The 27,704-nt window shown below is 48.4% G+C and overlaps 1 protein-coding gene across 3 annotated transcripts in view; it reads left to right on the top strand.

Moving 5' to 3' along the window:
* Positions 1-27,704, top strand: part of DHX57 (DExH-box helicase 57) — a 98,226-nt gene that overhangs the window by 1,711 nt on the left and 68,811 nt on the right. For all 3 annotated transcript variants that reach the window (XM_063918011.1, XM_063918012.1, XM_063918013.1), the window contains exons 3-5: positions 649-804; positions 969-1,190; positions 19,269-20,083. In XM_063918011.1, coding sequence (XP_063774081.1) covers positions 649-804; positions 969-1,190; positions 19,269-20,083 — 1,193 coding nt within the window. The remainder of the gene's footprint in view (positions 1-648; positions 805-968; positions 1,191-19,268; positions 20,084-27,704) is intronic.

The raw sequence follows: 27,704 nt of genomic DNA, 5'->3' as shown, positions 1-27,704 counted from the left end.
AAAAATTAAGTTAGTTTAAGACTATTACCAAACCAAGACAATTTTATTAAGGAAAACCAAAACAGTTTTTAAAAAAAAAAAAACATCAGTACAAACATCAATGTTTGGAACATGACCCTCTCTACAGTCCCCGGGGCTCCAGAGGAAGGTTATGGCTGATTTTTGTACATTTCCCCAGCGGCTGCTAATGTCTACAGCTACTGGGTGGGGAGTGCTGCCGGGCTGACCAATCAGCAGTGATCAGCAGCATGACAAGCACTAGGGTAGGGAGGGAACAAGGAAGCAGAGGGACCGTAGATTGGCATCTGCAGGAAGCTTCTTTTCCTGCAGCCGCATAGTGAGCTTTCTGACAGGTCGCATTAGTTGTGACCATGTCAGGCAAAGCACAGCCTGGTGTGGTCGCATATGATGCGACCATGCCAGGAATGCGGTTAAGTGAGAACTAACTACAAACTTTTACAGCTATTAATAGTCTGTATCTTCAGTGCTTTTCATCCATGAATTTCCTGGCATTGTATCAATAATTAGTTGAGAAATTGCAGACCCTTAAGCAAATTCATAGTTAGTGTGTTTTTCTTTATGTAAGGAAAGTTTCTTTCATTAATTGAATATTTATTTTCATGTATTGTATGTTGTTGCTACTCATAGTATGAACTATGCCAGTAGACCCACCTCCCGGCCCCGGGGTGGCAGTACTGCAGTCAGCACTCCTCTCCAGACTCTGCACATGACCAGAGAGAACCAGGAACGAGTGAAAGCTCTTCTGCGTGATCTTCAAGGATCAGAGCTGGATGCTGTTGTTGAGTAAGTGTGAAATTACAGTTGGTACTGCATAAAAAATATTTAAAAAGTTTTTCCAGAGTATTTTGTAGACTGTAGGATTTTGTGACCACCCTCAAGGTGGAGAAGAGCAGAAATTATGTAGAATGAGGTGTGGGACACCCCAGATAATTTACCTCTATTCACAGTGATGTAGGATCAGATTTAGAAGAGGAATATGATGACTCCAGCTCTCAGGATGAAGAAGACGAGAACAATAATGGTGATTACTGTGATAAAGATTCTGGATTTGATTTCTGGTCCTCACCATCAGGAACACGGCAAGCAGCAGAACCTCTGTCTTCCGAGCCTCCTGTCCAGATGTTACCAGAGGCGGTTATCTCTCCTTTTGCTATTGGAAAACTTTCCCGGTGAGTCCACTGTCCTTGCATGTCCGTAACATTTCTGAGCCGCTATGTTCTGTGAATAAAGATATTTCTCCTGCAGGGTCCACAAGTTATCCACAGGATAACATTGGGATATGAGGTAGCGTCAGCGGATTGGCACCAAACGATCAAAGCTTTCAACCTCCCAGAATGCAACAGGCTCGTCCCTATATCCCCGCCTCCTTGCTCAGGCAATTCAGTTTTTTATTTGGTGCGGCAGGAGCCGGACCATGGTCAATGGTCTGCTGGGTTTTAGCAGCCATAAGCTTTTTTATTTTATTTTTATAGTCTTACTATATTTTTTGAGCGATCTTTCTAAAAAGCTTCTTATACGTACCTTAGAAAGAGCTGCTCCAACAACTCCCCGCTGTGCCGCGACAACGCTTACCCACGTGTACAGTGCTGTTTCTGCGGGCGTCTGTGTAGGATGTACTAGCAAGTCCAGCAGACCTTACCAGGCTGTGGCCAGAGCACAGGGAGAAGGTAAGGCATCGGTTCCACTTAGTAGTTGAAACGCGAGACACAGCCGCACTGTTTTGGAATGGAGACTACCGAACAGTCGCTGGTGCGGCTGCCACCTCGGGTGCACCAGCGCTAGGCCCCAGGGATCATAGGCTCCAGGGATTAGTGTGAGGCCGCGAGCCCTAGGGTTGATGTCAGCAGTTCGGAGTCAGACGCTCCCTTGGTCGTCCCTCCCTCCGGTGGTTCATGACCAGTTTCATACGAGTTTCCCGCCATGAACTGAGTTCCCGCTTTCGTCTGAGATGCTATGTATCTAAAAGGACCGAGTCGCAGCATAGGCAGCCGTATGACTGGTGCGTCGGTGTTCACTTTGGCATCTGTGTTCACTGTACGTTCACGGGGCGATTGTGTACACTAATAGCGTGTGTATCCACTCAGCGTTCACTAATGTATTGATCGATTCTGGAAGCGGGGTGAAGTCTCCCTGTATCCCGCTCTCCTGAGCCGGGCGATACAGCACTAAGTCTATATCTACCTTTGGTAAGAATAGTTGGATAAGTGCCTGATGCATATGAGCCTGTAAACTGTTGCTGCTGGTTTCTTTCGCTGTGCAACTGAATACGTTTAAACGCCTGTATAAGGTAATGCAGTAATATGTTTCTCCTACATACTTGAAATGTATCTGTAGTTGATTATGTGCTCCTATTGCTTATTATACTAATGTATAACCTGTGACTGATTGCTGACTTTACTATTTTCTGTCAGTTTCTGTGTATTCCGATCCTCAATGCTGGTGCAAAGCAGGGAGGGATCGGATTGTATGTCACTTTAACAAATTTTAGAGTGATCGCAGTCACAATTGTAGTTAACACTGTAAAGGTGTGTGATTTGTTTATCATGTCTAAGAGAGGCAAGGGTGAGGAGGATACACTATCCACAGCAGCACCAACATTCATGTCATGTTTGTCTTGCAAAGCTGGGTTAACCTCTCAGGATCTGGTTCAAAATGGATTATGTGCAAATTGTTTTAGCTTTCACCAAAGCCTCTTGAAGAATCCAAAGCAGGCACAGGTTCAGATTGAACCCCCATGGGCTACTTTTGCACAGACATTATCCTGTATAGTTGAGCGGATAATGCCAGGTCCTATATCAGGGATAGGTTACCCTATTAAACCTTACATGCAACATTCCACCTGGGGGTTATCACATCCAGTACAGGAATAAGCAGCCTCTCAACAGAAACAGGCTGAAAGGTTGGTGGTAAGTAAGTCACATAGACCTGAAACAACATCTTCACAGTCTACACATGTTTCAGATGAGGACTCATCGGAGGATGAGGACTCATCGCACTCCGCGTCTGCAGACAGAGACGAGGAGGATGGCTTCAGCTCAGTGGACGTTCCTGAGCTAATTAGTGCTATGAAAGCCGTTCTATCCTTAGAGGATGCAGCAGAGCCTTTGTTAAAATCTAAGGCAAAAGGGCCCTAATTTGCACACCTTAATTAGGTAGTGAGGTGCTACTCTGCTTGAGACTTAGTAAAGTGTGCAGAGGGAAAAGGTAGCAGGTGCACTATCTCACACTAGCTCAATCTGTAGTAACCAGAGGCACTTAGTATATTCCTGGCCAGGGCTATGAGCTTACCCACCTGAACCCCTATAGTTAGTGTTAGGGACTTACCCAATGAGAGGCTACCTTGATGCGGTGGGTAAGCTCATAGCCCTGGCCAGGAATATGCTAAGTGCCTCTGGTTACTACAGGTTGAGCTAGTGTGATATAGTGCACCTGCTACCTTTTCCCTCTGTACACTTAAAATCTAAGGCACCTGTGTTTAAACGTCCCAAAATAGTTAGGACTGAGTTTCCTGGGTCAGAACAGCTGACGGAAATTATGCAAGAGGCATGGGTTACACCCAGTAAAAAGTTTATAATTCCAAGGAAATGGAATTCCCATTATCCTCTTCCGGCTGGGGACTGTTTCAAAAGGGAGGTGGCTCCCAAAGTAGATACGCATGTCATCCGATTGCTGCGACAATCTACATTACCTCTGCCTTCAACATCATTAAATGATGTCACAGATAAGAAAATAGATGGTAAAACCATTTTCTCCTTGTCTGAGGCAATCACAAGACCAGCCATGGCTTCGGCTTTGATGGCAAAAGCAGTGGCAGCCTGGGCTGATGCATTGGAAGATGACCTTTCAATGGCATCTAGAGAGCAAAAATCCCATATTGCATATATCAAACAGGCAGCTATTGTTATGGAAGAAGCAGCCTTGGATATGGGTACAATTACCTCCCGGGCATCAGCAGTAACAGCTCGCAGACCGGTTTGGCTACGTACATGGAAAGCTGACTCAGAATCTAAGAAGGTTCTGGAGTATTGCCTTTTACTGGAGATATTCTTTTTGGTAAAGAATTACATAGTATTTTGCAGTCCAGAGGCAGACTCCAAGAAAGTGAAGAGTCCTTCCACACATAAATCCAAGCCTAGATTTCCAGCTTTTCTGCCCTTTCTGGCTCAAGGAAAAGCAAAAGGAAAGGGTAATGGCAAACAATTTCAATCTGACAAGTCTGGTAAGACTAAAAAGCATTGGGCTACCAGAGAGCCGGCTTCCAAATCAGAAGATAAACCATCACCCTGATGGTGTGGGCCTCCAACTGGGGGACCCCTGGGTGGGAGGCTGACTTCTTCAGTTTGCACAAATCTGGCAGCAGTCTACCACAGAGGCCTGGGTGCAATAAGCGGTATCTCACGGTTATGCATTTACTTTCAAGAAACACCCTCCCCAAAGGATTTTTTGGATCAACCCGTCTTCAGTGGATACGAAGGCCAGGGCTTTGCAAGAGGCAGTTCAGAAGTTGCTTCAGTCAGGAGTGATAATTGCAGTTCCTCCTGCACAACGACGACAAGGTTTTTATTCCAACCTGTTTATAGTCCAGAAGCCAAATGGGTCATTCCGGCCCATACTCAATCTCAATGGAGCCGGAGGATTTTATGGTAACCCTGGATATCCAGGATACTTACCTTCATGTTCCTATAGCACTGTCCCATCAGAGCTATCTCAGGTTTGCTATCCTCCAGCAACATTTTCAGGATGGCCTGCTGATCGGGCCCTACCATTTGGACTGGCCACAGCTCCCAGAGTTTTCACCAAAATTATGGTGGTAATCGCAGCTTATCTCCATCAGCAGGGGATAAGGATTTTTCCATACCGTGACAATTTATTAATCCTGGCACAATCTCAGGAATTGCTTCAGTGTCATCTGTGGCAGACAATAGCTTGTTTGCAGAGACACTGGGGGTAATTCCAAGTTGATCGCAGCAGGAAATTTTTTAGCAGTTGGGCAAAACCATGTGCACTGCAGGGGGGGGCAGATGTAACATGTGCAGAGAGAGTTAGATTTGGGTGGGTTATTTTGTTTCTGTGCAGGGTAAATACTGGCTGCTTTATTTTTACACTGCAATTTAGATTGCAGATTGAACACACCACACCCAAATCTAACTCTCTCTGCAAATGTTATATCTGCCCCCCCCCCCCCCCCCCTGCAGTGCACATGGTTTTGTCCAACTGCTAAAAAAATTCCTGCTGCGATCAACTTGGAATTACCCCCACTGTTGGATCATAAATTGGGCAAAGCCGTCCCTGGTTCCATCACAACGGATGAGTTACTTGGGGACTGTGTTGGATTTGAGTCTTCAGAGAGTAATTTTACCTCTGAACAAAATATCCAAAATTCAGTCAAGGATTCAAGAGCTGCTACACAGTCAGAGGGTATCCATTCACGCTGCAGTGCGTGTGATGGGGTTGATGGTGTCAACATACAACATGGTGGAGTATGCTCAGTTCCACTTGAGGCCTCTGCAGCGTCTGATCCTTTCCAAATGGAATGGTTTTCATCAGACCATAAAAATGCAGACTATGGTCCTTCCTCTGGAAGTAAGGAGGTCATTAGCCTGGTGGCTGCAGACATCCCATCTGGACAAAGGGAGACCCTTTTGGATATCAGATTGGGAAATTCTGACAACGGATGCCAGCCTTCAGGGCTGGGGAGTGGTGTCAGGAAGGAGTTGCTTCCAGGGGCAGTGGACCAAGGAATAGAGTTGCCTGCCAATAAATATATTGGAACTTTGGGCAATATATATGCAACTTATTCAGGCAAAGGACATTCTTCAGGGGAAACCAGTCCAAATCCACTCGGACAATGCAACGGGAGTAGCGTACCTCAACCATCAGGGAGGAACTCGCAGCCAAAACGCAATGAAGGAGGTAAGTCACACGTTAAAGTGGGCAGAACTTCATCATCCAGCCTTGTCCGCAGTGTTCATTCCGGGAGTCCTAAACTAGGAAGCGGATTTTCTCAGTCTACACGCCATTCATGCAAACGAATGGGCTTTACACCCTGAGGTCTTCCAAATTCTGGTAGACAAGTGGGGGTTACCAGAGATGGATCTCATGGCGTTCCGTCAGAACAACAAAGTTCCCGCATACGGGTCAAGAACAAAGGATCCCAAAGCGATCTTTATGGATGTCCTGTCAGTGAGATGGGATTTTTGTCTGCCCTATGTGTTTCCACCAATCGCCCTGTTACCCAGGGTGATGCGAAAGGCAAAACAAGGAAGGGGCGCCGTGATACTAATAGCTCTGGCTTGGCCCAGAAGACATTGGTATGCAGATCTGCAGAGGTTTCCATTTGTGCTCCCTCAATGTCCAGATCTACTGTCACAGGGTCCTTGCTATTACAAGCACCTGGATCGACTGTCTTTGACGGTGTGGCTCTTGAGACTTCCATCCTGAAAGCAAGAGGATTCTCACAACAGGTAATTCAAACAATGCTCAGAGCAAGGAAACCTTCCTCAGCTCGCATTTATCACCGAATATGGCAAGCCTATATTCAATGGTGCAGTGACCGGAAATTTGATCCTAGGTCTTTCAGAGTTTCCAGAGTCCTAGCATACCTTCAGTTCGGAATGGACAAAGTATAAGGGTGACTTCCTTGAGAGTGCAAGTGTCAGCATTGACTGTATGGTTCCAAAGGAAAATTGCTAACCTACAGGATGTGCGCACTTTTTACCAGGGAATGCTGCACATTCAACCTCCCTTTTTCTCTGACGTCCTAGTGGATGCTGGGGACTCCGTAAGGACCATGGGGATAGCGGCTCCGCAGGAGACTGGGCACAAAAGTAAAGCTTTAGAACTACCTGGTGTGCACTGGCTCCTCCCCCTATGACCCTCCTCCAAGCCTCAGTTAGATTTTTGTGCCCGAACGAGAAGGGTGCACACTAGGTGGCTCTCCTGAGCTGCTTAGTGAAAAGTTTAGTTTTAGGTTTTTTATGTTCAGTGAGACCTGCTGGCAACAGGCTCACTGCATCGAGGGACTAAGGGGAGAAGAAGCGAACTCACCTGCGTGCAGAGTGGATTGGGCTTCTTAGGCTACTGGACATTAGCTCCAGAGGGACCGATCACAGGCCCAGCCATGGATAGGTCCCAGAGCCGCGCCGCCGGCCCCCTTACAGAGCCAGAAGACAGAAGAGGTCCGGAAAATCGGCGGCAGAAGACGTCCTGTCTTCAAACAAGGTAGCGCACAGCACTGCAGCTGTGCGCCATTGCTCTCAGCACACTTCACACTCCGGTCACTGAGGGTGCAGGGCGCTGGGGGGGGGGCGCCCTGAGACGCAATAAAAACACCTTGGATGGCAAAAAATGCATCACATATAGCTCTTGGGCTATATGGATGAATTTAACCCCTGCCAGAATACACAGAAAAATGGGAGAAAAGGCCGCCGAGAAGGGGGCGGAGCCTATCTCCTCAGCACACTGGCGCCATTTTCCCTCACAGCTCCGTTGGAGGGAAGCTCCCTGGCTCTCCCCTGCAGTCACTACACTACAGAAAGGGTTAAAAAAGAGAGGGGGGCACTAATTACGCGCAGTATTAAAAATACAGCAGCTATAAGGGGAAAAACACTTATATAAGGTTATCCCTGTATATATATATAGCGCTCTGGTGTGTGCTGGCAAACTCTCCCTCTGTCTCCCCAAAGGGCTAGTGGGGTCCTGTCCTCTATCAGAGCATTCCCTGTGTGTGTGCTGTGTGTCGGTACGTTTGTGTCGACATGTATGAGGAGAAAAATGATGTGGAGACGGAGCAGATTGCCTGTAATAGTGATGTCACCCCCTAGGGGGTCGACACCTGAGTGGATGAACTGTTGGAAGGAATTACGTGACAGTGTCAGCTCTGTATAAAAGACAGTGGTTGACATGAGACAGCCGGCTACTCAGCTTGTGCCTGTCCAGACGTCTCATAGGCCGTCAGGGGCTCTAAAGCGCCCGTTACCTCAGATGGCAGATATAGACGCCGACACGGATACTGACTCCAGTGTCGACGGTGAAGAGACAAATGTGACTTCCAGTAGGGCCACACGTTACATGATTGAGGCAATGAAAAATGTTTTACACATTTCTGATAATACGAGTACCACCAAAAAGGGGTATTATGTTCGGTGAGGAAAAACTACCTGTAGTTTTCCTGAATCTGAGAAATTAAATGAGGTGTGTGATGATGCGTGGGTTTCCCCCGATAACAACTGATAATTTCTAAAATGTTATTGGCATTATATCCTTTCCCGCCAGAGGTTAGGGTGCGTTGGGAAACACCCCCTAGGGTGGATAAAGCGCTCACACGCTTGTAAGAACAAGGGCTCTACCCTCTCCTGAGATGGCCGCCCTTAAGGATCCTGCTGATAGAAAGCAGGAGGGTATCCTAAAATGTATTTACACACATACTGGTGTTATACTGCGACCAGCAATCGCCTCAGCCTGGATGTGCAGTGCTAGGTTGGCGTGGTCGGATTCCCTGACTGAAAATATTGATACCCTAGATAGGGACAGTATATTATTGCCTATAGAGCATTTAAAAGATGCATTTCTATATATGCGTGATGCACAGCGGAATATTTGCCGACTGGCATCAAGTCTAAGTGCGTTGTCCATTTCTGCCAGTAGAGGGTTATGGACACGACAGTGGTCAGGTGATGCGGATTCCAAACGGCATTTGGAAGTATTGCCTTATTAAGGGGAGGAGTTATTTGGGGTCGGTCTTTCAGACCTGGTGGCCACGGCAACAGCTGGGAAATCCACGTTTGTACCCCAGGCCGCCTCTCAACATAAGAAGACGCCGTATTATCAGGCGCAGTCTTTTCGTGGGCAAGCGGGCAAAAGGTTCCTCATTTCTGCCCCGTGACAGAGGGAGAGGAAAAAGGCTGCAGAAATCAGCCAGTTCCCAGGAACAGAAGCCCTCTCCCGCCTCTGCCAAGCCCTCAGTATGACGCTGGGGCTTTACAAGCAGAATCAGGCACGGTGGGGGCCCGTCTCAATGAATTTCAGCGCGCAGTGGGCTCACTCGCAAGTAGACCCCTGGATCCTTCAGGTGATATCTCAGGGGTACAAATTGGAATTCGAGACGTCTCCCCCTCGCCGTTTCCTAAAGTCGGCTTTACCGATGTCTCCTTCTGACAGGGAGGCAGTTTTGGAAGCCATTCACAAGCTGTATTCCCAGCAGGTGATAATCAAGGTACCCCTCCTGCAACAGGGAACGGGGTATTATTCCACACTGTTGTGGTACCGAAGCCGGACGGCCCGGTGAGACCGATTCTAAATCTAAAATCTTGAACACTTACATACGGAGGTTCAAATTCAAGATTGAGTCACTCAGAGCAGTGATTGCGAACCTGGAAGAAGGGGACTACATGATGTCTCGGGACATCAAGGATGCTTACCTTCATGTCCCAATTTACCCTTCTCACCAAGTGTACCTCAGGTTTATGGTACAGAACTGTCACTATCAGTTTCAGACGCTGCCGTATGGATGGTCCACGGCACCCCGGGTCTTTACCAAGGTAATGGCCGAAATGATGATATTCCTTCGAAGGAAGGGAATTTTAGTTATCCCTTACTTGGACGATTCCCTGATAAGGGTAAGATCCAGGGAACAGTTGGAGGTCGGTGTAGCACTATCTCAGGTAGTGTTGTGGCAGCACGATTGGATTCTCAATATTCCAAAATCGCAGCTGATTCCGACGACTCGTCGTCTGTTCCTAGGGATGATCCTGGACACAGTCCAGAAAAAGGTGTTTCTCCCGGAGGAGAAAGTCAGGGAGTTATCCGAGCTAGTCGGGAACCTCCTATAACCGAGCCAAGTCTCAGTACATCAATGAAAGGGTTCTGGGAAAAATGGTGGCTTCCTACGAAGCAATCCCATTCGGCAGATTACACGCAAGAACTTTCCAGTGGGACCTGCTGGACAAATGGTCCGGGTCGCATCTTCAGATGCATCAGCGGATAACCCTGTCACCAAGCACAAGGGTGTCTCTCCTGTGGTGGTTGCAGAGTGCTCATCTTCTAGAGGGCCGCAGATTCGACATCCAGGACTGGGTCCTGGTGACCACGGATGCCAGCCTGCGAGGCTGGGGAGCAGTCACACAGGGAAGGAATTTCCAGAGCTTATGGTCAAGCCTGGAGACATCACTTCACATAAATATCCTGAAGCTAAGGGCCATTTACAATGCTCTAAGCTCAGCAAGACCTCTGCTTCAAGGTCACCCGGAGTTGATCCATTCGGACAACATCACGGCAGTCACCCACGTAAACAGACAGGGTGACACAAGAAGCAGGAGGGCAATGGCAGAAGCTGCAAGGATTCTTCGCTAGGCGGAAAATCATGTGATAGCACTGTCAGCAAGTGGGGACTTCACCCAGAAGTCTTCCACATGTTTATAAAACTCGACAAGTATTGCGCCGGGTCAAGGGACCCTCCGGCAATAGCTGTAGACGCTCTGGTAACACAGTGGGTGTACCAGTCAGTGTATGTGTTCCCTCCTCTGCCTCTCATACCCAAGGTACTGAGAATTATAAGATGGAGAGGAGTAAGCACTATATTCGGGCTCCGGATTGGCCAAGAAGGACTTGGTAACCGGAACTTCAAGAGATGCTCACGGAAGGATCCGTGGCCTCTACCTCTAAGAAGGGACCTGCTCCAGCAAGGACCCTGTCTGTTCCAAGACTTACCGCGACTGCGTTTGACGGCATGGCGGTTGAACGCCGGATCCTGAAGGAGAAAGGCATTCCGGATGAAGTCATTCCTATCCTGATCAAAGCCAGGAAAGATATAACCGCAAAACATTATCACCGCATTTGGCGAAAATATGTTGCGTGGTGCGAGGCCAGTAAGGCCCCGACGGAGGAATTTTCAACTAGGTCGATTCCTACATTTCCTGCAAACAGGAGTGTCTATGGGCCTGAAATGGGGGTCCATTAAGGTTCAAATTTCGGCCCTGTCAATTTTCTTCCAAAAAGAACTAGCTTCAGTCCCTGAAGTTCAGACGTTTGTGAAAGGGGTACTGTATATACAGCCTCCTTTTGTGCCTCCAGTGGCACCTTGGGATCTAAATGTAGTTTTTGGGTTCCAAAAGTCACATTGGTTTGAACCACTTAAATATGTGGAGTTAAAATATCTCACATGGAAAGTGGTGATGCTGTTGGCCCTGGCCTGGGCCAGGTGCATGTCAGAATTGGCGGCTTTATCCTGTAAAAGCCCTCATCTGATTTTCCATTCGGACAGGGCGGAATTAAGGACTTGTCCTCAGTTTCTCCCTAAGGTGGTTTTCAGCGTTTCACCTGAATCAACCTATTGTGGTGCCTGCGGCTACTAGGGACTTGGAGGACTCCAAGTTGCTAGACGTTGTCAGGGCCCTGGAAATATAGGTTTCCAGGACGGCTGGAGTCAGAAAATCTGACTCGTTGTTTATTCTGTATGCACCCAACAAGCTGGGTGCTCCTGCTTCTAAGCTGACTATTGCTCGTTGGATTTGTAGTACAATTCAGCTTGCACATTCTGTGGCAGGCCTGCCACAGACAAAATCTGTAAAAGCCCATTCCACAAGGAAGGTGGGCTCATCTTGGGCGGCTGCCCGAGGGGTCTCGGCTTTACAACTTTGCCGAGCAGATACTTGGTCAGGAGCAAATACGTTTGTAAAATTCTACAAATTTGATACCCTGGCTGAGGAGGACCTGGAGTTCTCTCATTTGGTGCTGCAGAGTCATCCGCACTCTCCCGCCCGTTTGGGAGCTTTGGTATAATCCCCATGGTCCTTACGGAGTCCCCAGCATCCACTAGGACGTCAGAGAAAATAAGAATTTACTTACCGATAATTCTATTTCTCGTAGTCCGTAGTGGATGCTGGGCGCCCATCCCAAGTGCGGATTGTCTGCAATACTGGTACATAGTTATTGTTACCAAAAAAAAAATCGGGTTATTGCTGTAGTGAGCCATCTTTTCTAGAGGCTCCTCTGTTATCATGCTGTTAACTGGGTTTAGATCACAAGTTATATGGTGTGATTGGTGTGGCTGGTATGAGTCTTACCCGGGATTCAAAATCCTTCCTTATTGTGTACGCTCGTCCGGGCACAGTATCCTAACTGAGGCTTGGAGGAGGGTCATAGGGGGAGGAGCCAGTGCACACCAGGTAGTTCTAAAGCTTTACTTTTGTGCCCAGTCTCCTGCGGAGCCGCTATCCCCATGGTCCTTACGGAGTCCCCAGCATCCACTACGGACTACGAGAAATAGAATTATCGGTAAGTAAATTCTTATTTTGTTCCTCCTACAGTGTCTTGGGACTTAAGTTTAGTCCTAAAGGCCCTTCAAGTTGCCCCATTTGAACCACCAAAACGAGTAGATTTTAAATGGTTGACAGCTAAAGTTCTCTATTTCTACTGGCTATTGCTTCAGCTAGAAGAGTTTCAGATTTCAGATATTTAATTTAATAGGTCATCAGTGCAAATGTTGATCCAACTAAAAGGGTAGGCATGATACTTTCTCAATGACTTGTTTTGCCTGGTGAGCATCCTAGAAATTGGTGCATTACCAGGGCCTGTTTAAGCCTTAACATAAAATAAGAATGTTGGTTTAGTCTCAGCCACCCATCACTATATTTGCCTTCTTTCCTGCCTGACTGTGAAACAGTGCTGCAGCTTTACACTTGCACCAGTTCCATCCATGGTAAAAGAAATCTGTCTGAAAACAGATGGATCGCTGCATATGTACAGCTCTGCATAACCCAAGTCCTACTTAAATTTAGCCTACTTGGAAATGCCCAATTAACCTACATTCATACCCATTCATCCACAAGTGGGCATAAAACAGTGATGCATGCACTTTGCTCTGGATCCATGCGCAGTACAAATACAAGATCCATCAGCAAAGGGACTTTAAGTTCAATTCTGCATCGGTCCAAGTTTGTCAAAGCACACTTTGCCTAGTCTGCTTTATGGTGTGCAGACCACTCTCTTCACAGGCTCCAAAGAACTACGGTGTGCAGACCACTCTCCACACAGGCTCCAAAACACTATGGCTTGCAGACCACCCTCCTCACAGGCCCCTCAGGTCTATGGTGTGCAAGCCACTCTCCTCACAGTCCCTTAAGCTCTATGGTGTGCAGCCTACTCCCCTCACAGTCCTTTCAGCTCTATGGTGTGCAGTCCGCTCTTCTCATAGGGGTCTGTGTACTAAGACTTGGAGAAAGATAAAGTGGACCGGAGGTTCCTCCTGAGAGCGGTAACCCACCAGCTCCGAGCTGTCATTTTTCAAACACAGCCTGTAGCATTGCAGTTAGGAGCTGATTGACTGGTACTTTATCGCTGTCCACTTTATCTTTCTCCAAGGCTTAGTACATAGACTCTTCAGCTCCGTTGTGGCAATGTCCCTATGCTGACAATCCCCTCCACTCTAAGATGTGCACCTCTCCGCAAGTCCACCTTGCTCTGTCTTTTTCATTTTGTTGTACTTTTATCTTTTCAGGCTGGCTATTGTAACAAATGAATAATCCTGTAAAAATATATTAATATTTCTCTGACGTCCTAGTGGATGCTGGGTACTCCGTAAGGACCATGGGGAATAGACGGACTCCGCAGGAGACTGGGCACTCTTAAAAGAAAGATTAGGTACTATATCTGGTGTGCACTGGCTCCTCCCTCTATGCCCCTCCTCCAGACCACAGTTAGAATCTGTGCCCGGCCAGAGCTGGATGCACCTAGTGGGCTCTCCTGAGCTTACTAGAAAAGAAAGTATTTGTTAGGTTTTTATTTTCAGTGAGATCTGCTGGCAACAGACTCACTGCTACGAGGGACTGAGGGGAGAGAAGCGAACCTACCTGCTTACAGCTAGCTTGTGCTTCTAAGGCTACTGGACACCATTAGCTCCAGAGGGATCGAACACAGGGCCCGACCTCGATCGTCCGTTCCCGGAGCCGCGCCGCCGTCCCCCTTGCAGAGCCAGAAGACGGAAGAACCAGGAGAAAATCGGCGTCTGAAGACTCCGGTCTTCAATAAGGTAGCGCACAGCACTGCAGCTGTGCGCCATTGCTCCCACAGCACACCACACGCTCCGGTCACTGATGGGTGCAGGGCGCTGGGGGGGGGGGGCGCCCTGGGCTGCAATAAGTATACCTTTTGGCAAATGTGCACATAATACAGTTATAAACTGTATATGTGCCTAATCCCCCGCCATTAACATTATTAAAAAAGCGGGAGAAGCCCGCCGCGGAGGGGGCGGGGCTATCTCCCTCAGCACACCGGCGCCATTTTCTCTTCACAGCTCCGCTGGAAGGACGCTCCCCAGGCTCTCCCCTGCAGTATACACTACAAGAAGGGTAAAAAAGAGAGGGGGGGGCACATAAATTTAGGCGCAAAAGGTGATATAAGCAGCTATTGGGGGAAAATTCACTTTGTGTTAGTTAAAATCCCTCTGTTATATAGCGCTCTGGTGTGTGCTGGCATACTCTCTCTCTGTCTCCCCAAAGGACTTTGTGGGGTCCTGTCCTCAGTCAGAGCATTCCCTGTGTGTGTGTGTGCGGTGTGTCGGTACGGCTGTGTCGACATGTTTGATGAGGACGCTTACGTGGAGGCGGAGCAAGAGCCGATAAGTGTGATGTCGCCCCCTGCGGGGCCGACACCAGAGTGGATGGATATGTGGAAGGTATTAACCGACAGTGTCAACTCCTTGCATAAAAGGTTCGATGACGTAACAGCTTTGGGACAGCCGGCATCTCAGCCCGTGCCTGCCCAGGCGTCTCAGAGGCCATCAGGGGCTCAAAAACGCCCGCTACCTCAGATGGCAGACACAGATGTCGACACGGAGTCTGACTCCAGTGTAGACGAGGATGAGACAAATGTACAGTCCACAAGGGCCATCCGATGCATGATTACGGCAATGAAAAATGTGTTGCACATTTCTGACATTAACCCGGTTACCACTAAAAAGGGTATTATGTTTGGGGAGAAAAAGCAGCCAGTGACTTTTCCCCCATCTGATGAGTTAAATGAATTGTGTGAAGAAGCGTGGTGTTCCCCAGATAAGAAATTGGTGATTTCTAAGAGGTTACTAATGGCGTACCCTTTCCCGCCAACGGACAGGTTACGTTGGGAAACATCCCCTAGGGTGGACAAGGCGCTCACACGCTTATCAAAAAAGGTGGCACTGCCGTCTCAGGATACGGCCGCCTTAAAGGAGCCTGCAGATAGAAAGCAGGAGGCTATCCTGAAGTCTGTGTATACACACTCAGGTACTATACTGAGACCTGCTATTGCTACAGCATAGATGTGTAGTGCTGCAGCTGCTTGGTCTGATACCCTGTCAGATAACATTGATTCCCTTGACAGGGATACTACTTTGCTAACCATAGAGCATATTAAAGACGTCGTCTTATATATGAGGGATGCACAGAGGGACATTTGCCGGCTGGCATCTAGAATTAATGCAATGTCCATTTCTGCCAGGAGAGTATTATGGACTCGGCAGTGGACAGGTGATGCTGATTCTAAAAGGCACATGGAGGTTTTGCCTTATAAGGGTGAGGAATTGTTTGGGGACGGTCTCTCGGACCTCGTATCCACAGCAACAGCTGGGAAGTTTACTTTTTTACCTCAGGTTCCCTCACAGCCTAAGAAAGCACCGTATTATCAAGTACAGTCCTTTCGGCCTCAGAAAGGCAAGCGGGTCAGAGGCGCGTCCTTTCTGCCCAGAGGCAGGGGTAGAGGGAAAAAGCTGCACCAGACAGCCAGTTCCCAGGAACAAAAATCCTCCCCTGCTTCCACTAAGTCCACCGCATGACGCTGGGGCTCCACAGCTGGAGTTCGAGGCGTCTCCCCCTCGCCGTTACCTCAAATCAGCCTTGCCAGCTGCTCCCAAGGAAAGGGAGGTAGTACTGGCGGCAATTCACAAGCTGTACCTTCAGCAGGTGATAATCAAAGTTCCCCTCCTTCAACAGGGACGGGGTTACTATTCCACAATGTTTGTGGTGCCGAAACCAGACGGTTCGGGGAGACCCATTCTAAATTTGAAATCCTTGAACACTTATATAAGGAAGTTCAAGTTCAAAATGGAATCGCTCAGGGCGGTTATTGCAAGCCTGGAAGAGGGGGATTTTATGGTGTCACTGGACATCAAGGATGCTTACCTACATGTCCCCATTTACCCACCTCACCAGGAGTACCTCAGGTTTGTGGTACAGGACTGTCATTACCAATTCCAGACGTTGCCGTTTGGTCTGTGCACGGCACCAAGGGTATTTACCAAGGTAATGGCCGAAATGATGATACTCCTTCGAAAGAAGGGAGTTATAATTATCCCGTACTTGGACGATCTCCTTATAAAGGCAAGGTCCAAGGAGCAGTTGTTAGTCGGAGTAGCACTATCTTGGGAAGTGCTACAACAGCACGGCTGGATTCTGAATATCCCAAAGTCGCAGCTGATTCCTACAACGCGTCTGCTGTTCTTGGGCATGATTCTGGACACAGAACAGAAGAAGGTGTTTCTCCCGGAGGAGAAGGCCCAGGAATTGTCATCTCTGGTCAGGGACCTCCTGAAACCAAAACAGGTGTCGGTGCATCACTGCACGCGAGTCCTGGGAGAGATGGTAGCTTCTTACGAAGCAATTCCCTTCGTCAGGTTCCATGCAAGGATCTTTCAGTGGGATCTGTTAGACAAGTGGTCCGGATCGCATCTTCAGATGCATCGGTTGATCACCCTGTCCCCGAGGGCCAGGGTGTCTCTGCTGTGGTGGCTGCAGAGTGCTCATCTTCTCGAGGGCCGCAGATTCGGCATTCAGGACTGGGTCCTGGTGACCACGGATGCAAGCCTCCGAGGTTGGGGGGCAGTCACTCAGGGAAGAAACTTCCAAGGACAGTGGTCGAGTCAGGAGACTTCCCTACACATAAATATTCTGGAACTAAGGGCCATTTACAATGCCCTGAGTCAAGCAGAACCCCTGCTTCAAAACCAACCGGTGCTGATTCAGTCAGACAACATCACGGCGGTCGCCCATGTAAACCGACAGGGCGGCACAAGAAGCAGGATGGCGATGGCAGAAGCCACAAGGATTCTTCGATGGGCGGAGAATCACGTGCTAGCACTGTCAGCGGTGTTCATACCGGGAGTGGACAACTGGGAAGCAGACTTCCTCAGCAGGCACGACCTCCATCCGGGAGAGTGGGGACTTCATCCAGAAGTCTTCCAGCTGATTGTAAATCGTTGGGAAAGGCCACAGGTGGACATGATGGCGTCCCGCCTCAACAAAAAGCTAAAAAGATATTGCGCCAGGTCAAGGGACCCTCAGGCGATAGCTGTGGACGCTCTAGTGACACCGTGGGTGTACCAGTCGGTTTGTGTGTTCCCTCCTCTTCCTCTCATACCAAAGGTACTGAGGATAATAAGAAAGAGAGGAGTAAGAACTATACTCATCGTTCCGGATTGGCCAAGAAGATCTTGCTACCCGGAACTACAAGAAATGATCTCAGAGGACCCTTGGCCTCTGCCGCTCCGACAGGAACTGCTACAGCAGGGGCCCTGTCTTGTTCCAAGACTTACCGCGGCTGCGTTTGACGGCATGGCGGTTGAACGCCGGATCCTAATGGAAAAGGGCATTCCAGATGAAGTCATTCCTACGCTGATAAAAGCTAGGAAGGATGTGACAGCAAAACATTATCACCGCATATGGCGAAAATATGTTGCTTGGTGTGAGGCCAGGAAGGCCCCAACAGAGGAATTTCAGCTGGGTCAATTTCTGCACTTCCTACAGTCAGGAGTGACTATGGGCCTAAAATTGGGATCCATTAAAGTCCAGATTTCGTCCCTGTCTATTTTCTTTCAAAAAGAACTGGCTTCACTGCCTGAAGTTAAGACGTTTGTTAAGGGAGTGCTGCATATTCAGCCCCCTTTTGTGCCTCCAGTGGCACCTTGGGATCTCAACGTTGTGTTGGATTTCCTAAAATCACATTGGTTTGAGCCACTTCAGACCGTGGAGTTGAAGTATCTCACGTGGAAGGTAGTCATGCTGTTGGCCTTGGCCTCAGCTAGGCGTGTGTCAGAATTGGCGGCTTTGTCCTGTAAAAGCCCATATCTGATCTTCCATATGGACAGGGCAGACTTGAGGACTCGTCCCCAATTTCTCCCAAAGGTGGTATCAGCGTTTCATTTGAACCAACCTATTGTGGTGCCTGCGGCTACTCGGGACTTGGAGGATTCCAAGTTGCTGGACGTAGTCCGGGCCCTGAAAATCTTTGTTTCCAGGACGGCTAGAGTCAGAAAAACTGACTCGCTGTTTATCCTGCATGCACCCAACAAGCTGGGTGCTCCTGCTTCAAAGCAGACTATTGCTCGCTGGATCTGTAGCACGATTCAACTTGCACATTCTGCGGCTGGACTGCCGCATCCTAAATCAGTAAAAGCCCATTCCACGAGGAAGGTGGGCTCTTCTTGGGCGGCTGCCCGAGGGGTCTCGGCTTTACAACTTTGCCGAGCTGCTACTTGGTCGGGATCAATCACTTTTGCAAAATTCTACAAGTTTGATACCCTGGCTGAGGAGGACCTTGAGTTTGCTCATTCGGTGCTGCAGAGTCATCCGCACTCTCCCGCCCGTTTGGGAGCTTTGGTATAATCCCCATGGTCCTTTCGGAGTTCCCAGCATCCACTAGAACGTCAGAGAAAATAAGAATTTACTCACCGGTAATTCTATTTCTCGTAGTCCGTAGTGGATGCTGGGAGCCCGTCCCAAGTGCGGACTTTCTGCAATACATGTATATAGTTATTGCTTAACTATAGGGTTATTGTTATGAGCCATCTGTTGAATGAGGCTGAGTTGTTGTTCATACTGTTAACTGGGTATAGTTATCACAAGTTGTACGGTGTGATTGGTGTGGCTGGTATGAGTATTACCCTGGATTCCAAATCCTTTCCTAGTAATGTCAGCTCTTCCGGGCACAGTTTCCTTAACTGAGGTCTGGAGGAGGGGCATAGAGGGAGGAGCCAGTGCACACCAGATATAGTACCTAATCTTTCTTTTAAGAGTGCCCAGTCTCCTGCGGAGCCCGTCTATTCCCCATGGTCCTTACGGAGTACCCAGCATCCACTACGGACTACGAGAAATAGAATTACCGGTGAGTAAATTCTTATTATTCATTTATAGATCTCATTGTGCAATACACAATTGCCACAAAAAGTAATGTAATGATATAATAAGTGATGACAGTGACTTTTTTTTTTTGCTGTACTTCAGATATGGTTTTGACCGAGGAAGATGTATAACCGCACTGAGAGCCAATGACGGAGATGTTGGGACATCCTTAGAGTATTTACTGCAGCAGTGTTTTTCAGAAGCTTTTGGTATCCAGACAAAAACTCCACGATCTGCGTGTGACATTAGCATGGAAAACATTTTGGCGTTACGTGAAGAAGAGGCATATGTCCTCAGCTCGATATGTGGGGATAAATTTATTGAGAGAATCCCAAACAGAGTATGGACTGTGGGATTGGAGCTGGGCTATCTAACAGATAGGCTCCAGAAACCCAAACAGAAAGACCATGCCGTAGATGTGGTGAAACAGTCTCCCAGCAATATCTGCAGGTTCTTCTTGAAAGGAGAAAACTGCCGGTTTGGTGCAAGGTGCAGATTTAAGCACGGAGCCCCTAAGCAAGATGGGAAGGATGATTCTCACCTAAGTGCAAATGGAGAAAACAGTTACCTGTACGAACTTGAAATTCGATTCCCAACAGATAACAAATACCCATCACAAGCACCGCTGGTAGCATTTCATTCTCTCAATGAGAACCTTTCAATGGCCTGTCGCCTACACATTGCAGAGTATCTTTATGAAAAAGCCTTGAGAAGTGCTCAGACTTGTGAACCAGTTGTCTACTCCCTTGTCAGCTGCTTGGAAGATGAGAGTGACATGGTGCCCCTACTTGCCAACACTCATCACAGATATAGCATCCCTCCACCCCTCATAATGCCAGTATCCTCTGAAACCAAGAAACCTAACATTATTATTAATAAACCAGTCATCACTGAAAAGCCCAGCTCATCTACAGAAGGTACAACTCTATACTCCTATTACGTTTTACATTAGCACAATAAATATTTCATGTGTTTTACTAGGAAAGAATGTATACAGGTATAGTATTTTGTTAGAAACCTCACCCTTTCAAGTGGGCCTTGCTTGTATAAAACTGTAAGCAAAGTGAGTGTAAGTTGGAGAGAGACCATCCATGTCACTCTGGGCAGATGTATTAAGCCTGGAGAAGTGATAAAGCAGTGATAAGTGCAAGGTGATAACGCACCAGCCAGTCAGCTCCTAACTGTCCTTTTTCAAATCCGTAATGACTGGCTGGTGCGTTATCACCTTGGACTTATCACTGCTTTATAACTTCCCCAGGCTTAATACATCTGCCCCACTGTGTGGTTAAGTAGGGAATGAATCGTGAGAGCCTACTGAATGGGTACTGTAATAAGGCACAAAGAAATCTGTGTGCACCTGACCTGCACATCATCCACTCCATTAACACCTTTCCCAAGAAGCATCTGTGTTCAATTCTAAGTCTCATTCCATACAAAAAAAAATTTCTCTAGCATTCATAAGGGATAATGGGGAGACTTAGTACGATGGGGTAAAGATGGGGTCCAAAGGAGCCGGTGCATTTTAATTTTCTTCACTGGGTGTGCTGGCTCCTCCCCTCTATGCCCCCTCCCACAGGCAGTTTAGAAAAAAGTGCCCTCAGCAGAGGATGGACATCTCTGCAGCTCCAGAGAATTTTCTTCAATTTCTTTTAAACTTTTATTATTTTCGGCATGCTGTTTGGGCAACAGTATACCTGCAGCGTGGGAGTTAGAGGGGGGAGGGGGAGCACGGTCACCGGCCTTGCGAGGTGTCAGAGCCGCTTCCCCGCTGCAGGACCACCGTCCTGAGAGGTAGTTTGTTCAGTGGGGCACTGCGCCTTAGCTGTCGCAATCGCAGCACGCCGCACACCCCTAACATATGCCTGAAGGTGACATCTGTGGTGAGTACAAGCATACAGGACCCTCTTGGGGGGGACCCGCTAGAGACCCCCATGTAGACTGGCTCAAGATGGCTTAAACTAGCACGTGTTTATTTTGCCAAAAACCGCTCCGAAATTGTCATTTTTTTTAAATTAGGTGAAGAACATGAATTTAACCCTATCCCAAATGATTTTAGTTCAAAAAAAGAAAAAAATTATTATTATTTTTTACACATCGAAACATCGATCGGGAACATTGCGACCATCGGAACATCGCGACCATTGCGGCTTTCATTTTGAAAGCTGGGTCAGCCTCCAGGTATACAGTGGGGGTCTGGGAGTAGCTTGGGAGGGTTCATTTACACTCCCCAGCGGCTGCCATTGTCTGCAGCCGCTGGAGGGGGGGACCCTGCCGTGCTGACCAATCAGCAGTGATCGGCAGCAGGGTAATCAGTGGGGGAGAGTGCAGGGAGGCAGAGGGACCTTCCGGTCCCTCTGACAGCAGCAGCGGAGGGAAGTTTCTCTTCCCTGTCGCTGCTAACACGCTCTATCTGACTGGTCGCATCCTGTGCGACCAGGTCAGATAAAGCACTTGCAGACATGGTCGCATCTGATGCGACCATGCCAGGCAAGTGGTTAAGCATGATTGGAGACATTGCCAGTATAAAAATCACAGTAGCTCCGGCGCCATTGAGGGGGGCGGAGCTACCTCAGAGCTGGACCAGAGGCATTTTGGCACCTTCCTCTGCTTAATGCAGCAGCAACCAGCACACACCGCTCTTCCTGACTCCCAAGACACGCTGGAAAACTGGTACAGGGTGTAGCAAAGGGGGAGAGACGCTATTATACGCAATCTGTGTCCTCTACAGGACAGAATTTACTAGTGTTTCACAGTGATATAGTTAACTGACAGCCTCACTGTGGCTGTGCAGCTAGGGGTGTGCTGGTGTCTTTCTCTGTGTGTCTCCTCTCACATACAGTAAGGGCAGGCTTGATCAGTATTACTGTCTGTGTGTATGTCAGTGTGATTACTGTAAACATGGGTAAACACAAACTCTGTAGTGTATGTCACACCAGATTTTCTCCCTTATCTACTGATTCTGTTTCATGTGAACAATGCAGCCAATATTCACAAATCAGTGAAGGGGCTGGGGGAGAGGGTCCAGAGCCCTCCTGGCTAGGGGCTGTTAAAACTATGATGTCTGATATGTCATCACAACTCACTGCTAATGTTCAGAAAACTCAGCTACTACAACAGGCTGTTGCAGATTTAGCTGCTAGGGCAGATGTTACACAGCCCTCCATCTCTCATGCAGGTCCACAGAAACGTGGTTTACCTGCCCTACTCTCTGACTCAGATGTGGATATACAGGAGGATGGAGAGGACTTGGATCCCATTAGTGGGGATTCCGATTCTGCTCTGGGTATTGAACCCCTCATTCTGGCTATATGGGATGTGTTAAAGCTCCCTCTAGAGGACGCTAGTGTTCGCTCTAGGCTGTTTTAGCAGGGCGCCGCGCCCTGCCCGTTTTTTAGAATGCAAAACCCGCCCTGTCCCTTTTGCGGCGCCCTGCTAGAACAGCCGCCCGCTTCCTGCCCTCCCAGCGTGTAAAGATGCCGTGCGCATGCGCGCAGCATCCATTCACGCATTGAGAAAGAGCTGGGGGAAGCCCAGCACCGACGGAGGTGCTGGGCACGCCCCCAAAAGTGATGTCGCCGGCCACAGACGCCCTCTATAGTAGCGTCTGTGGGCCGCACCGCCCACTAAAATGACGGGGGTGTGGACACGCCCCCTAATCTGCATGACCGCGCCCTCGTTTCGGGCACGCGCGCGGCTTCGACGCGCGCACGCCAATGTGCCCCCGAACTCCGGCTCCCTGCCCCTGCCTCATCCTAGGAGGAACACTAGAACGCTGCTTCACAGCAGTTGTTTTTCTTTACACAAAACAAGCCTAATGTCACTTTCCCTGATTCTGCAAAGTTAGATGACCTATTCAAGTTGGCCTGGAAAAATCCAGGCAAAAAATTCCAATTGTCAAAATTTTTTTTGCATACTTTCCAATTTGCTGCTGAAGGTAGGAAATTTTGGGAGGAGCCCCTGGGGGTTGACATATCAGTCTCTCGACTGTCCAAAAAGGCGGTGCTGTCTGCCCCGGGCTCCTTTACCATGAAGGATCCTGGGGACAGAAAGATAGAGACTACACTCAAATCTATTTACAGGGCAGCAGGTGTATCGCAAAGGCCGGTCATAGCAGTTTGCTGGATGACCCATGCCATTCATACGTGGGCTACTCAAATTCAGGAGGCTATGCCTCTGGTCACTATGGTGACTCCTCAAACACATTCAGGACACTACACGCGTCCTGTGTGACTCGCTCAAGGAGATGGGGAGTATTGGAATATTAATGCTAGGACTTCTGCCATGGCAGTGTCTGCACGCAGGGCTTTGTGGTTGCGTCAGTAGATAGCAGACGCAGAATCAAAGCACGGTGTGGCATTCCTCCCATTTTCTGGGGAATGGCTCCTACCCGAGCCGTCTGTTCAGTCCTTTCGGTCTAACAGATTTCGATCTAGGGCCAGAGTTGCCTCCAGTGCGAATAGAGGCACCAGAGGTAAGTCAAAAAGACTTGCAACTACCGGTTCTCAGGAAGAGAGCACCAGTTCTGCTTCCACTAAGTCCTCAGCATGACGGTGCCCACCCACCCTGAGGAGATCTTGGGGTGGGAGCTCGACTGCGTCACTTCAGCCACATATGGGAAAACTCCTGCCAGGATACCTGGATAAGGGACCTAATTTCTCAGGGCTACAAGCTGGAGTTCGACGGTGCTTCTCCTTTTTCAAATCAAGCTTGCCAACTTTGGAGGATACGCAAGTTACGTTGCAACAGGCCATCTGAAAGTTGATTCAGTCCCACGTAATTGTTCCAGTACCGATACCACAACGAGGCAGAGGTTATTTCTGCAACCTGTTTGTGGTACCAAAGCCGGACAGCTCGGTACGGCCCATTTTGAATCTAAAGCCCTTGAAACCGTACCTGAAGGTTTTCAAGCTCAAAATGAAATCCCTGAGGGCAGTGATTGCGGGCCTGGAAGAACAGGAATTCCTGGTTTCCTTGGATATCAAGGACGCCTACCTTTATATTCCAATTTGGACACCTCACCAAGCTTATCTTAGGTTTGCCCTACTAGACGATCACTACCAGCTCCAGGTATTACCCTTTAGCCTGTCCACGGCTCCGAGGGTATTCACAAAGGTGATGGCGGAGATGATGTCCCAACTCCGGGTCCAGGGGGTCAATGTTGTCCCTTACCTGGATGATCTGCTGATAAAAGCAAGTTCCAGGGAGCTTTTGTTGCTCCATATCGACCACACTATCCAACTTCTGTCACGTCATGGATGGATTCTCAATCTACAGAAGTCCCAGCTGCAGCCAACTCAGCGGGTCCTGTTCCTGGGGATGTTGCTGGATACTGTGGCCCAGAAGGGGTTTCTACCATAGGACAAGGCGAAAACACTTCAGGAGATGGTCCGCATGCTGCTCCGTCCTACTCAAGTATCCATCCATCTTTGCATCAGATTGTTGGGGAAGATGGTCATCTCATACGAGGCGATCAAATATGGGAGGTTCCATGCCTGAACATTTCAGTTGGATCTCCTGAGCAAGTGGTCTGGATCTCATCTACAGATGCACCGGATGATTCGGCTGTCACCTCAGGCCAGGATTTCCCTCCTGTGGTGGCTGCAGTCCTCCAATCTCCTGGAAGGCCGAAGTTTCGGGATTCAGGATTGGACCCTCCTCGCGACGGATGCAAGTCTGTGGGGATGGGGTGCTGTCACCCAAGAGGCAAAGTTCCAGGGCAGGTGGTCAGCCCACGAAGCCCTCCTTCCGATCAACATTCTGGAACTTCGGGCAATCTACAATGCTCTGCTTCATGCCTCCTCTGCTCATGGATCACACAATCCAAGTTCAGTCGGACAACGCCACAGCGTACATCAATCGGCAAGGAGGGACAAAAAGCAGAGCCTGTATGCGAGAGGTGTCAAAGATACTCCTCTGGGCGGAAAGAAATGCAAGATCAATATCGGCAATCTTCATTCCGGGTGTGGACAACTGGGAAGCGGACTTCCTGAGTCGTCACAAACTCCACCCGGGGAAGTGGGGACTCCACCGTCATGTGTTCCAGCAGATCATCCACTGGTGGGGCTGCCCACAGATAGACATGATGGCTTCTCGACTCAACAAGACGCTTCACTGGTATTTCTCACGAACCAGGGACCCTCAGGCGAGGGCAGTGGATGCACTGACGTTGCCTTGGCCATACCGGCTGGTCTACCTATTTCCTCTGATTCCGTTGCTCCCAAGGGTGCTCAAGCGAATCAGAAATCAAGGAGTCCAGGCAATTCTGATTGCCCCAGATGGCGTGGTACGCGGATCTTCTGGACATGTCCGTCGAGGACCATTGGCCTCTACTACTAAGAAGCGATCTTCAACAAGGACCGTTCGTCAACCCGGACTTATGGTGACTTCGTTTGACGGCATGGAGGTTGAGCAGAACATCCTAGCTCGCAAAAAGGTTATTGCTACCATGGTTCAGGCCAGGAAACCTGTGACGTGAAGACATTATCATCATATCTGGAGAAGATATGTCTCTTGGTGCGAGGAATGCACGTATCTGCCTGCAGAGTTCCACTTGGGCCGTTTCTTATGTTTCCTGCATGCTGGTGTAGATAAGGGCTTACGTCTGTGTTCCATTAAGGTCCAGATTTCAGTGCTCTCCAGAAGAAATTGGCACTGTTGCCAGAAGTTCAGACCTTCTTGCAAAGGGTACTTCACATACAACCTCCTTTTGTGCCGACTACGGCACCCTGGGATTTGAATGTGGTGTTGGAATTTCTACAGTCCTCCTGGTTTGAACCTCTGATGACGGTAGACGATAAGTACCTCACATGGAAGACGGTAATGTTACTAGCCCTGGCTTCTGCTAGGCGTGTCTCAGAATTGTGGGCCTTATCGTGTAAAAGTCCCTCTGAGCTCAGCACTAGGCAGCAGTTCCTGTCGAAGGTAGTCTCTGCGTTCCACTTGAATCAACCTATTGTGGTTCCGTCAAGTTCTGACACTTCTGCTCCTCCGGAGACATTGGATGCTGTGCGAGCCTTGAAGGTTTATGTCAAGCGAGCCGCTCGGATTAGAAAGACTGATTCCTTGTTCATGCTCTATGATGCACAGAAAAAGGGTTGTCCTGCTTCAAAGCAGTCCATTGCTCGTTGGCTTAGGCTTACTATACAACAGGCTTACGTGTTGGCAGACTTGCCTGTTCCTAACTCTCTAAAGGCCCACTCTACAAGAGGCCTTTGCAATTATGCCGAGCTGCTACCTGGTCGGGGAAGAACACTTTTGTTAAGTTCTACAAGTTTGATACCCTGGCCAAAGAGGATTCCCAATTTGGGCAGGCGGTGCTGCAGCAGTCTTCGCACATTCCCACCCGTTCTGGAAGCTTTGGGACGTCCCCACCGTATTAAGTCTCCCCAATATCCCTTATGGATGCTAGAGAAAATAGGATTTACCGGTAGGTAATTAAAATCCTATCTCGTAGTCCATAAGGCATATTGGGCGCCCGCCTCAGTGTGTTGACTTTTCTGCAGGTTCTCTTTTATGTGGTTACCTGTTCAGCTGTTGCTGTTTATTGTTACCAGCCGTTGCTGGTTTTTGTGTGTTCGTGGTATGCTGGTATATGAATCTCACCACTCCTTGTTATGTTCCTTCTCTCATATATGTCCTTTCTCCTTTGGGCCCTGTTTTACCTATAACTGCCTGTGGGAGGGGGCGTAGAGGGGAGGAGCCAGCACACCCAGTGAAGAAATTTAAAGTGCACTGGCTCCTTTGGACCCCGTACTCCTATACCCCATTGTACTAAGTCTCCCCAATATCCCTTATGGAGTACGAGAAAAGGATTTACCGGTAGGTAATTAAAATCCTATTTTTGTGACTGTCTCCTTAAATTAAACTGGTCTTTTAGACTTGGGGAGAAGGGACCTCCAGTAAATCTCAGTTGCCTCTTTTGCAGCATTAGATAAAAGGTTAAGCAGGGATTTATGTTGGGATAACTGGATACAAGATACAGTAGGTTAAACAATTTTCTGCACCTTCTTGAACAGCGCTCCCCATTATCTTAGCGGCAAGGCCTTTCACCTTTTGCTAATTAGGAAAAACTCCCACCAAATATGGATTGTGATGCTTGAGTTTGATCTACATTTTCATCAGGATCCCAAGATACTTACAGTAGGTGCATCTTATAAAGCAGATAACAAATATACGATCTGGAAAATACTGAAATGCATTTCCGCCACAGGATGGTTATTGGGACTGATTAGGGTGCATTGAAATATCTTTCACCAGTCTTCCACACAGGTCCCAGTTAAATAGTCTTATGTAAATATGTCTTGTTCCAGGAACAGCTATTAATGGGCTCCGAAGACCTGTGAAAGGGATTATGTGAGGAACAGGCATGGGGATGAGTCAGGATAAGAAAAGAGGGGAATAGGGTTGTGGAGAGCAAATCGAATGAGAAAAAATAGGACATGAAATAAGCAATGAAAAGCCTGATCAGTCTCGAGTTTGCCACAAGTGTACACAGTAGGGGTGGGCACACAGCATTCTGTGAAACTCCATAGTGATGAT

This window comes from Pseudophryne corroboree, chromosome 4 (assembly GCF_028390025.1).
Source record: "Pseudophryne corroboree isolate aPseCor3 chromosome 4, aPseCor3.hap2, whole genome shotgun sequence".
NCBI lineage: Eukaryota > Metazoa > Chordata > Amphibia > Anura > Myobatrachidae > Pseudophryne > Pseudophryne corroboree.
Note: the sequence above shows the minus strand (reverse complement) of the source record. Positions and strands in the feature narration are given on the sequence as shown.